Source organism: Nelusetta ayraudi, unplaced genomic scaffold, assembly GCF_046127955.1.
Source record: "Nelusetta ayraudi isolate G7.1 ecotype Tasmania unplaced genomic scaffold, CSIRO-AGI_Nayr_v1 ptg000048l, whole genome shotgun sequence".
NCBI lineage: Eukaryota > Metazoa > Chordata > Actinopteri > Tetraodontiformes > Monacanthidae > Nelusetta > Nelusetta ayraudi.
Genome location: NW_027466098.1, coordinates 6996426 through 7009975, shown reverse-complemented (window position 1 = coordinate 7009975; position 13550 = coordinate 6996426). Strand labels below are relative to the sequence as shown.

The 13550-nt window shown below is 45.1% G+C and overlaps 1 protein-coding gene across 3 annotated transcripts in view; it reads right to left on the bottom strand.

Annotated features, from left to right (window-relative positions):
- The window catches only part of limk1a (LIM domain kinase 1a), a 39470-nt gene that overhangs the window by 3341 nt on the left and 22579 nt on the right, over window positions 1-13550 (bottom strand). For all 3 annotated transcript variants that reach the window (XM_076035982.1, XM_076035983.1, XM_076035984.1), the window contains 12 exons: window positions 8466-8575; window positions 6952-7167; window positions 6576-6681; window positions 6103-6314; window positions 5229-5415; window positions 4946-5032; window positions 3525-3656; window positions 3379-3438; window positions 2824-2889; window positions 2254-2422; window positions 1735-1790; window positions 975-1132 (listed from right to left, as the gene is read on the bottom strand). In XM_076035982.1, the coding sequence (XP_075892097.1) occupies window positions 975-1132; window positions 1735-1790; window positions 2254-2422; window positions 2824-2889; window positions 3379-3438; window positions 3525-3656; window positions 4946-5032; window positions 5229-5415; window positions 6103-6314; window positions 6576-6681; window positions 6952-7167; window positions 8466-8575 (1559 nt within the window). The remainder of the gene's footprint in view (window positions 1-974; window positions 1133-1734; window positions 1791-2253; window positions 2423-2823; window positions 2890-3378; window positions 3439-3524; window positions 3657-4945; window positions 5033-5228; window positions 5416-6102; window positions 6315-6575; window positions 6682-6951; window positions 7168-8465; window positions 8576-13550) is intronic.

Here is a 13550-nt window from a genome sequence, read left to right as displayed (position 1 = left end):
TACTGTACGTATCCACTCGCACATGTGCAAATGAGTTGCACAGATTAGATTACATTGAACTTCATTGATCCCAAATTGGGACACTACACTGTTGCAGCACTTCTCTCTCTCTCTCTCTCTCTCTCTCTCTGTCTTCCTCCAGGCCTGATGCAGCACTTTGGTTTGGGTTTAGCTTTAGGTTTTACACCTTGCGACATCACACATGCACTGTTTTCACTCATGCACTCATTTACACTACTGACTTTGCTGATTACAAACCTCATGTTGACTTAAGTTCCTTTTTGGTGTTAGTTTAGTAAAATAAAAAGATTTAAATTGGCTTTCCTTGTGTTGCGTCTCCCTTATTGTCATGGCCGTTGCAAGCCGGTTTGTGACAATCCCAAGTAAACTATCTAAGAACTACATTTCCTGGTTAATTTCACAATCAAGATGTTAACTAACTCCCCACCTGGGTGTGCAATCAAATTTTTCTTTGTGCTACTAAAATATTTAACTTGCTCGCACTAGTGCTACCACTTAAAAGAGTGAGCGTCCAGCCCTGGTTACTATGGTGGCATTTCCCCCAGCTGAAGCAGCACGGACAGATTTCCACTGTGAAATTGTGCTTGGCCATTTCGCCGACCTCCAATAAAAACGCTGGTCTTGAAGTTATTTTTTCACCAATCGGCAGTTTGTTGTGACAAAACCGAGAGGCAGCTGCCGGGAGCTTTCCTTCAAAGCCGCAGCGGGAGGCGAAGGTGAAAACAACAAGCGAGCGCAGGCCTCGCTGCTGCTTAGAGGGCCGTGCACGGATGCTGCCCCTCTTAAACCTAAGGCTTAAATTTGCCAGTCACCTTCCAAACTCTTCCTCAACCTTTTAAAATGCTTTCTGCAGGCTCTTTGCCACATAAATATATGATGACATTCAGAGGATTAATGTTCCACTTTGCATGCCACGTTCACTTAAAATCAATCACACACAAAACTTTGCCGACCTCTTGTCAGCGTCAAGGTCGCAGCACACGGCGGCCATGGGGAAGAAGGCGGTGGGGCAGTTGGGAGGACAATAATGCTCCAGGAAACCAGACACGTTCAGTCCAAAGTCCATGGCTCTGGGGAGGTAGTCTGGGTCTGCGTTCACCCTGCCAATTATCTGGATGACAGCAAAGAGAGCAAGCGCAAAAACAAGTTAAAGATAGAGCTGTCAGAGGCGAAGGGATCCCATGCCAGCATGCTGAAAACCAGAAATCCCTCCAAACTGAAGCCGATCCTTCCCAGCGAACCCGCAACTGCCGTCTGCCTGCGTGTCGGCGGCCACATGAAGACCACTTTGCCTTTCGGTCCTCTCTAATCACTGCGACGTTCTCCGGCTAATCGTGTCCATCTGGGGGAGTTGTATTCTTAGCGTCTGAACGTAACTGCTAAGACCCAATTACACGGATAGTGTGTGGCATGGCCCGGAGCTCACCACACTCGGCGGCTGGACCAGTCTGACTTCTCTTTTTTTTCTTGTTTAATAGTGTTTTTTTTTTCAATGTGTTGTTAAAATTGAGGCGATCCGTGGACAGCAGAGGAACGTGAATACTAACGTGTTTTTAAACAAGGGCTGAAAATGGATTTCACGAACGAAAAGCATTCCAACATAATGTGGCAAGAAAAGCAAATTATATTATATTTGACATCCAAGAAGAAAAACATGCATTCCTCATTAAAAAAAGAATTGGCTTTAAATAGTGCGAGATGAAGGTCACCCACCTCGCAGAGCATGATGCCAAAGGAGAAGATGTCCACTCTCTCGTCGTAGCTCTTCCCTAGACGGTGTTAACAACAACATTAGACTGATGTGCTCTCAAAGGAAATGCTAGTCTCAATTCAAAGTCATCCAAAGACTACACTACACTATTAAACACTTAAATTACATAGAATCTACCCATCAGTTTCTCCACTGAGCGATAGATGCAGGGGTGCAGAGGGTTCTGTATTACATCTTTTGTGGTCATGTCCTCAACAGTTTAAGTTTTGTTGTGAAATATTTCAATGGTTTAGTGCAGCATGTGAGTTAGACATTGTCCCTGAGCCAGAACTGGCTCTGTTTGGGTGCTCAGAGTCACTTTTTTTCCTTTTTTTCTTTTTTTTCTTCTTATTTTATGATTGTTTTTAGTTTCTTGTTCGTTGTGTTGCATAAATCTAAATCTGAAAATCTGAAAATAAAATATTGCAAAAAAATGGTAGTCAAGTTAATCAGTCAATCAATCAATTTTGAGCAGCTCGTACCATGGATCATCTCGGGGGCCATCCAGTAGGGGTTCCCCACCACCGTGTACCTCTTCCTGCGATCGGCCCTCTTCAGGCCGGGGAGCTTCCCCTGCGACAGCTTCTCCTCGTGCTTGTCGTCCACCATGAGACGAGAAAGCCCAAAGTCGGCCACCACCACTGTGCTGTCCTGCACGCACACACACACACACACACACACACACACACACAGAGGAAAAGTGTTACTAACTTGCACTGCGACGCTGGAAGAGCGTAGGAAAGTTTTTCGGGGTTAACATTGGGTCACGTTCGACTTCTTCCGAAAAGTCTCAAAGTGTCTTTCTGTGAGACACTTCCGACAGAGCGGACGCTGTGCACAATGGTGTCGCTGTGTGAGGATTCAAGCTCCTGCTCCCAGTTTCATTTTTCAAGGAGGCGTCGCTCGTCACAGCCGCCGTCAAACAAAAGTCTCGATGGTTGCGTTGTCACAGAAGCTCAGCAGATGACAGACGCACTGCGTTAAGCCGCCCCCCCCCCCCCTCCCCTCCCCAAACAGAACAGGTGAGTTCACAGGAATGCACCAGCTCTTACCTCTCGCACTAGACAGTTGTGTGAGTTCAGGTCCCGGTGGATTATGTTCATGGAGTGCAGGTACGTCTGTGTGACAGGAATAGGGATTAAAACAGAGAACAGGTGACTACAGTGCTGTGTGCAGTCCTGCCTTGTTTCACCACAAGTGACTTCTGTTTAAAGCAAGATAAGCCCAGTAATGAATGTCATGTCATGCATGACATTCATTACTGGGCTCCAAACGGAGGGAAGAACAAAGAATGTTGCTTTTACCATAGAGAGGTGAATGGATGATTTGCAAGAATTATTATTAGTGCTACAGAAAATGTCTTTATTTTCATTATTATCTATATTATTATCTATATTATTATTATTATTATTATTATTATTATTATTTTTTTTATTATTATTATTATTATTATTAGTAGTAGTAGCAGTTGTAGTAGTAGTAGTAGTAGGTAAAAAATAAATTAAAAAAAATCTTGTAATGCACAAAAACAGCCACCAGAGGGAGATAGTGAGGACACTGCTTAACATTTGAACGGGCTAAATTCAGCTTTGATTCTTTCAACTCACCATCCCGGCAGCTATGTCGCTAGCAAAACTGACCCTCTGGTTCCAGGGATAGTTGTTGTCCTGTCAACATAAAACCAGAATCGTCTCGTCATCTCGTGACCGCAGCTGAAATTTGCAACGCGGCTGAAACGGCCGTTGGCTCTCACCATTTTCTTGATGATTTCTCTCAAGGTGCCCCCCTTGATGTACTCGGTGATGAAGTTGAGCCTCTTGTCCTTGTAGAGAACGCCGATGAACTTGAGCACGTTCGGGTGATCGAGGCAACGCATGACCTTAACCTGACGAGGGGAAGACGAGACGTAGATTTATCGCATTTGTGAATGGATTCTGCTCACTCAGTTGTTGTGGCCAAACCCAAAAAGTCCTCAAGGTGGAAAGGCCATGACAGCTACTTTCATCTCCAAAATGATCATTACTGCTGAGGTTGTTTGGTTAAATGGCAGGTTATTGCTGACTGTACTTCAGTATTAGTGACTTTGTGCGATTCTAAACATTTACGTCTGAAACACGCCGCTACAATGTGTGTCAAAACAGTTGGCAAACGTCTTTGGTAACATGCGCAGTGAGAATTAGAGGCTGGATGTGGGAGCTGGGCCACCTACAAAGTACCAACCGGAACCATAAACTGGCTTCACTGGGCTTGAGGTGGGTTTTATAGCCACACTTTATGCACCTCAATTACAAAGTAAGAACTCAAAGTGACTGTTAGTTCCCCATAACATTATCACCACACAACCAGATGGAAGCAGTTTGCAGGCAGGGGGCCTCTAAACAGGACAGCAGGTTTGAGGATGCTGGACAGTGGGAGTGATTCTGTCTGAGGGTAAATATCTGCAGCTAGTTATCATTTATACGTTTGACTTAACAAACACCTGGAAATGCAATTTCCTACAAGTTACAACCTTCAATCGCGGCTGCGAAGATGCTAGTTCATCACGGTTAATTTTCAACTATTTTTTTTTTTTTTTTATCATGCTCAGAAATGTCTGCAGCAGGTACAATTTCTCAAAAGTAATTACAAGATAAGGGAATAAAGACTGCTTTTCTGTACTGCACAGGTTATCCTCAGGGTAACAAGAACAGGAAGCCATGGACTCTCTTTGAGAAAGATGAGTCTGACCTCCCTCATCTGTTCTATTGATTCAGATGAATGAAGCTAAGCTTGAGCTCAAGCTTTGGAAAGGGAATGAAATATTAACTTCCATTGCAAGTATTTCAGTTTTTTGCTTTCATTTTGTCCCTATCTAACAAAACTTTTCTTTTTTCCTACGGTGCCCTACTTTCACTCAGAAGAGCTGCTAATTTTAACCAACATCAAGATGTCTCTGTAAAAAGAAAAATCCTGCAGAATCTACGCGTGGGTGTGAGACCATGTGACTAATATGGTGTTTTAATTAAATTAAACAATCTTCCAGAACTTGGAACATAATTACAACATTTCATTAAACCAGTTCTGCACTTAATAAGGTTACTGGACTCTCTAGGACAGGCAAATATTGCAACAGTGAAATAAAGGACTAATTAGACTCTGATAATTTTAATCCTGGGATGTTCTATCCCCTCTCACCTCTTTCAGGAAAGTCTTCTGTGTCTCGTCATCAAAGCGAATCAGCTCCTTCATCACCATCACCTCCCCCGTCTCCCTGTGGGTCACCTGTGGTCACACAGAACCATACGGTTGTTCATCATTCATTCATTTTCAGTTGTTTGTGATGCAAAATCTTCAACACCTGCAGTCCCACATTTCCCCTGCCACTATGGTGCCACCTATTGGGCTATTAGAGGTACAACATCATTGGCTTTAGAAAAGAGAGGTTAGCATCGGTAGCACATTATGAAGCGCTTCCTACCTTGATGGCCTGTCCGAAGCAGCCCTTCCCCAGCACCTCTCCGTGGATGAGGTCAGACGGGCGGAAGATTCGATGCGTGCGATTGGACACGACGCGGAGCGACTCTGATCGATTGATGTCCTTCCTCTGGGAAACTGGGGACGCGGCATTGCTGGAGCACGGCGACTTGTCAATGCTGTAGCTCCGCCTTGAGAGTGACATGGAAGACGGTGAGGAGGCAGAAGAGATGTCAGGACCAGGATTGTTGGGATTACTCCATAAAAGTAGTCCAACGACTGATTACTCCTTCAAAAGTAATCAAATTACTTCTTTGACTTCTTTGTTTCATAAGTAATCAATCACTAATTACTTTAGTTAAAAAAAAGATAAAGTAACAGTTGAGATCTTGTTTCTTGCACATAACGTACAACCAACCACAAAATTCTTTCATTTAGACGAGATGAACTCAAAATAATGTTTGTAATTTCAAGATATCAAACGCAGTTGCTGTTTTGTTTTGTTTTTTGCCGCCGCCGCCATGCTTGTTTTGGTGCATCGTTGCATATCAATGACGTTGCATGCACGGCTGCATCATCAATCTGCGACAACGTTGTTTTTGGTTGTTTTTCTAAATTTCAGACATTTTGTGGATAATAAGATGTTTTTAGCCTGTAATGGAATCGTCACTTGATAAAGTAATTACGATATAATTACCAGTTTTTCCAGAATAATCCCGCTACTAAAAAAGTAGTTTAATTACAGTAGTGGATTACTTAGTAATAGATTACTCGCCAACACTGGTCAGGACAGGTTTGACAGCAAGTGCTAACTGCGTAGCCTATTCTGCAAGACGCTACACAGTGAGCGAGTGTCATGGCTTCTGTGCGTCTCTCACGTGATGATGCGGGACTTCAGGCTGCTGAGGCCAGGGTTGGGTGGCTGGGTGATGGGCAGGACAGGGCTGGGGCCTTCTGAGGACGCGTCAGGTGGGGAGCCATCCACCTGCTCCTCAGCCTCAGGAGAAGCCACTTCCTGGCCCTGAACGTGGGGGTCATGCTCGATGGTGAGCTGCAGCAGTCGGCTGGTCTCCTGGATCAGCAGGTCGATCTGGAGGTGAAGGTGATGTGAAGATGGGCAAAGTTTACCACAATGCAGAGAAATTACATGCATATATAACAAATGATAAATAAATTATTCAGACAGTAAATGTGTAAATATAATCGTTCCTATCATGCAATTATTCTGTTGCGTAGTTTCCCATTCCTATGAAACTATTCCTAATAAAAGTCAATGAAAAAGACTTTGAAGAAAGATTGAGGAAAACCTGGCAGCATGTCTACATCTTAGGGAAAACAGAGGAGCTGATACCTCGTCCAGAGGGACATTATGGATGGGCGTCCCGTTAATCTCCAGGATCCTGTCTCCGACATGAATGGAGTTTTTCACATCCGGACTAATGCAATCGGCATCAACCCTGGAGGCGGAAAAAGACAATCAGGGGAAAATTCTTCTTCTTCAGAAAAAAACCCCCACCTTTCTGCTTGCACCCCATATTCTGTCTGAACGTGACGCTGAGATCTGATGAGGCCTCTTTTCATTTCCATTTGAATAGAGACGTTTTCTGATTTCCTTTTTTCTATTATTCTGCACTTTGTCCATCCCTGCTTTTGTGACATCCTGGACAACAGGAAACTTGCGCAGACTTAACATTCACCGACGTAGACGCGCTAAGAGGCGGACTCACTGGGAGACTCTGACAGTGTGGCCGCTCTCCGGGCTGAAGCCGCCGGTCGGGCTGAATGGCTGGTCGATGGCCACGGAGAAACCCCGCCCCCTGCGGCCGTTGTTGCCCTCGGCCAGCGCCGGGATGGACACGAGCGTGACGGTGTGAGGGATCCGGGAGCATGGCGAGTCCGGCAGCGAGACCGGCGTGACGATGGTCTGGTAGTAACAGTGGCCGCTGGGGACAGAGAGGGCGGGGGAAGGAACAGGACAGTGGAAGTCAGAGGACGAGCGGAGGAAATGGAAGATCCACGTGAGGTTTCCGGCTTGAACATCACGCGTGCAATGGTGAGGGGGAACGTCACGTGTCGGAAACATTGTGGTATAAATGAGACTATTATCCCTGCGAGCGTGACAAATGCTGTGTATGTCACAATTAAACACTCCGTTTGACCTTTTCACACCACTGCGAGCCTCGCTTCCATCAGGTGAAGCTCCCAGTGTCTCACCGTCGTCTGAAGGCAGCACAAAGGCCGCTCTGTTTCACTGCATCTCTCTGTAATGCACTTTGTGTCAAATTGAGCCCTCTATTTTTGGAAGTTAATAGAAGTCACATTAACAGAAGCCCGGGGCAGCACGGAGCAGAAACAACCTCTAACGGATGTGGATGGTCTTGTAAGAAACAGACTACGTGTATTAACGTATAAATAAATCTATGTTTATCTACAGAAAGAATGAAAGGATTTAGCTCAAAAAGTAACGTGTTGCATTTCCTGGTTCATATCGTGTGCATGGCTGCGAACTGAATGTTACAGGTTATTGAACAACAAGAAATCTAAAGTGCATTCAGAGCAGTGTAAAGACTTCAGATACTAGATAAAACTTTAAGAGGTTCCCACGTGATGAAAAGCGGCACGACCGACCTTCATTCTTCTGAAAACAAAGATGCTGAAATATATCTCTCATGTTTAGCATTTACCATTTATGTCACCCAGCCACCACATATACGTAGACAATAAATACTACCTAGCACTTGTTTTGTTAAAGCAGTACTTTGAATAGCCCTGCACTCAGGTGCTCTGCTACGACATTGGAAAGCACACAAACAAGTTCCCCTATGATTAGTACAACTTTTCTTGACTTTTCTTGCTTCACCAGAATTAGCATTACCATGTACCTATCATGTGGCTCAAATAGGGGCCAGATAAATAAACTGCTTATGCTCATGCGCTGGCTCGTCAAAACAAAGTTGTAAACAGTAATTCGTAATTTCCACCATGGAAGTGGGCCATGGCATCAAGCACGATGCAGGAATTCAAAAACTCGCCAAAAGTGCAAATCTACTGTTTGTCCTTTCTGGCTTTAAATACTCACTAGAAATTGAAATTTGAACAGATCCGTTTTTCACAATGAGGGCAAATGAGAAAAAAACACTAAGAACTCAATATGTGAATAAACCGCTATAAAATCATCTGTAATAGGACCGGTCCTATGCTGACGGACTTCCTGTGGTGCAATGGAACCGGTGAGGCTCACCAGTACAGTTTGGATCTCTCCACCAGAGCGTAGGTGTCTCCATCGCCGATGAACGTCCTGCAGTTCAGGCACGTGAAGCATTCCGGGTGATATTTCTGTTCCCCTGCGACCTGCGAGGGAGAAGGGCGACAAGAAGGAAACAACGTTGCTCAGGGGAAACTGTGCGGCTGAAAGATGTCTAACGGTTTGCACCATCGTGTTTCAAACCGCTCGCTCGCAGGCAGAGATTCACGAAAGAAAACGGGGCGACTGGGGAGGCCGTGATGAGCGGCCAGAGAAGTAGGGCACGGCCTGGCCGCCGAGCAGCCGGGGAGATTGAATTTGCTGCTGCCAGATCCCCACCCCCCCACCCATCCACCCCCCCCCCACCACCGGAGCTTAGGGCGCTTTGGCGAGCGAGGGAGGCAGGCAATTGAGTTATGAGCCGAAAACAAAAAACAGAGCCTGCAACAAGCTGATGAAGGGCACGGCTAAATCTGGGGATCACGTTTCCCATCCGGCCGCCAAACGTGAAACTCTGTTTCAAATTGTTTGGGGAAAAACGTTACTGCGACTCATTAGGACTATTTGACCTTGCTGGGTGTGACAAGTAACAAGCCCAGCGATCAGTAAAACCCCCCAATTCACTCACGTGGTGATCAAGCACCTTGCAAATGAGGCTCCACGCCCAAACCGAAGCACTTTTTTAAGGGCTTTCATGATTAAACATGAGCTCCGACGAGAAGCAGCCGTCAGAGGTTCGGTCCACTTGAGCCACGCGCTCCCCCGAGGCTGCACTTTGCGCTTTGGAGAGGCAGATACATTTTTTTTTGTTGAAGGGTCTGGACTCCTCCTGTGAGAGCCCCAATCTGCAATTCTAATTCACAGCATAAGGAGGGAGGACGGAGGGTGGACGAAACAATGGCGGACAAAGAGGTAAATCGCACCGAGAGGAAACGGCTTTTGAAGGTCTTTGCCTCGTTTGATGAGATTATTTTAAGGAGTTAATAATTAGTAATTGAATCATAAAAGTGAAACTGACTTTATGCGTCACAAACAGCAAAATATGAGCACAGCAGATTTGAAAGGTTTAAATATTCCACATCGCAACTTCATTTCACAGCTTCACTGTCTAAAAAAAACTCTCTATGGTGTATTTAGCCCCCTGTTTATGGCCTCCAACACAACACTCACAACCTACTCGGACTGTCATCACTACCGAAGAGAGGTATCAGCGAGGTAGGAAATCCCCTTGTGTGTCAAGTGTGATTTCCAGAACTGTGTGTTGAAGCACGCACTTTCACAAAATGAGCAAAAGAGGGTGGAAACACAAAGTGACAAAAAACAAAACAAAAACGTCAATCGACAAAAACCTGTGTGTGTGTGTGTGTGTGTGTGTGTGTGTGTGTGTGTGTGTGTGTGTGTGTGTGTGTGTGTGTGCTGCCCCACCCTGCAGACAGTGCAGCAGTGAAACCACCAGTGCACCCAAACAGACAAACACATGCCGCTGGGGGCCTCAGGCTGCAACGACGGAGACACTGCGCAAGCATGTTAATGAACTTCGGATAATTAGCATTAACATGTCACAGTGTAGCCTAACATCTGGAAAACACGCCGACGGTCGACTTTGATCCAACCAGCAAGGGAACGTCCCCAAAATTCAGTCCATTTGCAAGAGGCAGTTTTGAAGGATGAAAGAGACCAAATCTGCAAACAATACAACAGAATTGAGTTACTGGATTTTTTTTTTGTTTTTGCAGAGATATTTGCCCTACATTTTGTTTCATGAACCAAACTATACTACTCCAAATTATGACTACTTTATTATTTTTTTCTTCTTCTAAATTTGCACCTCAAGCAGCCCTGTAGGACCTGTGAGTCGGTGCAACGCTGCAAATGGCGCAGACAGACAGACCGACAGACAGACAGACAGACAGGCAGGAAGGACAGCTGGACAGAGATGAAAGGGTGTGTAAGCGCCACACGAGCTGCCATTTGCTCGCCATGCAGGCATGACACACACTGGTGCACACACACACACCCTCGCAAAAACCACATTAGGCAGAGGACAGCTGCTGCTGCTGCTGCTGCCCTCATATTTAGGACCTTCGAAAGGACAGCGTGACGGTTCCGAAAAGAATCCCCACTTGCGTTTGCACAGCACGTGTTTCACATTCTCCCCTTTTGATCTGGCGCATCTTTACCGCGTATGAACTCTCTCATTATGCTTTTATGTGTGTAACTGTGTTAGCCGGCCACGGCCCCTCCTGCCTCTCTCTGTGCTTAGCGCAACGCAAGCACATGCGCAGGTCTTGCGTGGGTCTGGATACAATGCTCAGCTGCCTGGGGTTTTGTTTGGAGATTGCCTCATGAGAAATGTCCCCGCTCGTAAATGTCCAGTAAAAAGGGAAAAGGCCTCGCCTATGCTGAGCCTGCACATGAATAACGAGGGCGGCTTCCAAGCTAACGCAGCCAATTACAGCAAGATTTAGAGCCTCGTAACAATTCTGTGATCCCTGGAAGCTGATTACTATACGTGGTAACATTTTATGATAATAACACAATTTCACAAACAGTTGTGTTAAAAAAGAAAATACTTTAGCAAAGGCCAATAAGAGACTTAAATGACAAATTTCTAGAATTTCCTTCCTTTAGTTTAAGTCACCTTATCGTAAGTTATGCATCGAATGTTACTTTTGAACTTGATAGAGTGAGCATTTGGTTTATTATTTTTTTACAAAAGCCACATATGAACAAACCCATCTACAGTAGTTATTCTCATCTTCTTCTTTTTAAACATGGCGCTGGTGGTGCGGCCGCCTGTCTACACGCAGCTCTGTTTGTATGCTTTAGTGATTTTATATGTATGTGTTATGTGTATATCTTATTATGTAAGCCATTTTATTGTGGATGGATCTGTTTTTATTTTTGTTGTTACATAAGAGTGTTGAGGGACTGAATGAATAACACACTGCTGCTGTAACAATTTCATTTCCTGTGAAGGATCAGTAAAGTATCTATCTATCTATCTATCTATCTATCTATCTATCTATCTATCTATCTATCCATCTATCTATCTTCTCATGTAGTCCTCACATGTCTTTATGTTAGAAAAATAAGTATGACCTCTGTCTTATTTGGAGGCTGAAAAAACTGACAATATCCTCGATGGGTAGGAAAAAAAACCCCAACCTAAATGTGATTTTGTGAGCTTAAGTGCAAAACTGCAGAACATCAGACGCACGTTGTGCCAGGTACAGAAGAAGGATACGGCGCTGGCTGTTCCTCAAGTGTAGGTGTCGGAGCGCGGAACCAGATGTTATCTCGCTTTATCGGAGCCTTTCGGCTTTATTTGTTTTAAAGTGATTTATACATGTGACCCTCACTTAGCGCTGGAATGCGAGCGAGGCCCTCCCAGCCATTTGGAAGAATTTACAATGTGCTCATGATGGCAGCGAGGCACACATTGTTGTCAACTCCTTCTGGTGCCAGTGTTGACTTTTCCTGAGCAGGGCTCAGGGTAATCACACAGATTGCAGGTCACTTCACACATTATGTTCAATGTTTATGTCTGTGCTGAGAGCCGCCAGGAGAGGCGAGGACGACTGAATGTCACAGGTTCTCACGTCCTTTTTTTTTGTTGTAAACTACAGCCGCTTTGTTAGATTTTGCCCTCCTGCAGTTTACTTTTGGTCACAGATGTCATTATCACAAAAGCCACTCAAGGAAAAAAAAAGTGATGATTTCTGCATTGCGGACTGACTCAAGACTCAACCATTTGAGCCTGTTTAATGATGATTCATCTGTTACGCCACAATAGGAATTATAGTCAGTTTTCTCATTATTGCTGTATTTCAGAACCCTGTTATAAAAATGTGTTGGTTCTCTCTGCCCTCTTTGACAACAAACTTTTTAATCTTTGGAGATATTCAGATTTTATACACCCTGCTTTGATTGTTAAAGGAATTCTCGCTGAACACATGGGGGGGGGGGGGGGTTGGAGGTGATTTAAACAATGCACATCAGGTAAGAGTTAAGGCACGCGGAGTGTGTTTATATGCGGCGGGACCTCATCAGTAACAAATACCACTTATAACCCCAGTCAGACCCTCTGACTTCACTCCGCTCGGGCTAAATCCAGGACCATTACCTCATCACAACACTGCTGGAGGTGCTTCTGAGGTTCTGACACTGATTAAACCCAGGGCTTGATGTCATCACGAGTTAAAACACGATCCATGTGTTCCTAAGCACTAATGACAACATTTTTGTTTTTAAAGCATTTTCAAAATGACCACAGGCTGCTGTTTGGTAGAAATATTGAGCCGAACGCACATGGGGGAACCTGATCCTCCCCAAGGCACGGGACCTCGAAGTGGGTCAGATAGCAAAAATGTGTCAAAGGAGATCCCTGACACACACACACACGCACACACACACACACACACAATCAAAAATGTTTGACAGTGCAGCCACTGGGCCAGCTGGAACAGAGTCAACGGAAGACATGATCCCCACTTCGCCCCCTTGTTAGAGTTACCACAGATGAAGCCATTTAGGCAGATACAATCGGATTTAAAGGCAAAAGGCAGGGGACAGTGGCCCGCATTGACGGCCACAGAATGGAAACCCCCCTCGGCTACAAGCAGTTACAGTGGCACAGCATAAGAGACGCTGCTAATGCACTCATCATCACTGTGCCGGGGTGAGCCTCGCCTCGCCTCGCCTCACCGAGCCTCGCCATCCACTGTGGCCTGCACGTCGGTGGCAAAACAGTCATTAGATGTGACAACGCACTCAACGCAATTTCAATCGTGAAAGCGCTCTAAAAATAGCGGCCCGTGCCGTTGCTCATCAGTTTTTCATGACGTGCAAAAAAAAAGAAGAAAAAAAAGAAAAGAAGGTAGTGGGGAGGAGAGTACGCGCAGCCAGAGCTATTAATTACACGGCAAAAACGCTGACCCACATTAAAAGCGGCAAACTAAAAAAAAAAAAAAAAAAAAAAAAAAAAAAAGAACGAACGAACGAAAACGAAGGATACGGAACAGCGTTTTTGCTTTAAAGTGAAGCCCGGTCAGAGAGTCACTGCAAGGCTGCTACCGGCAC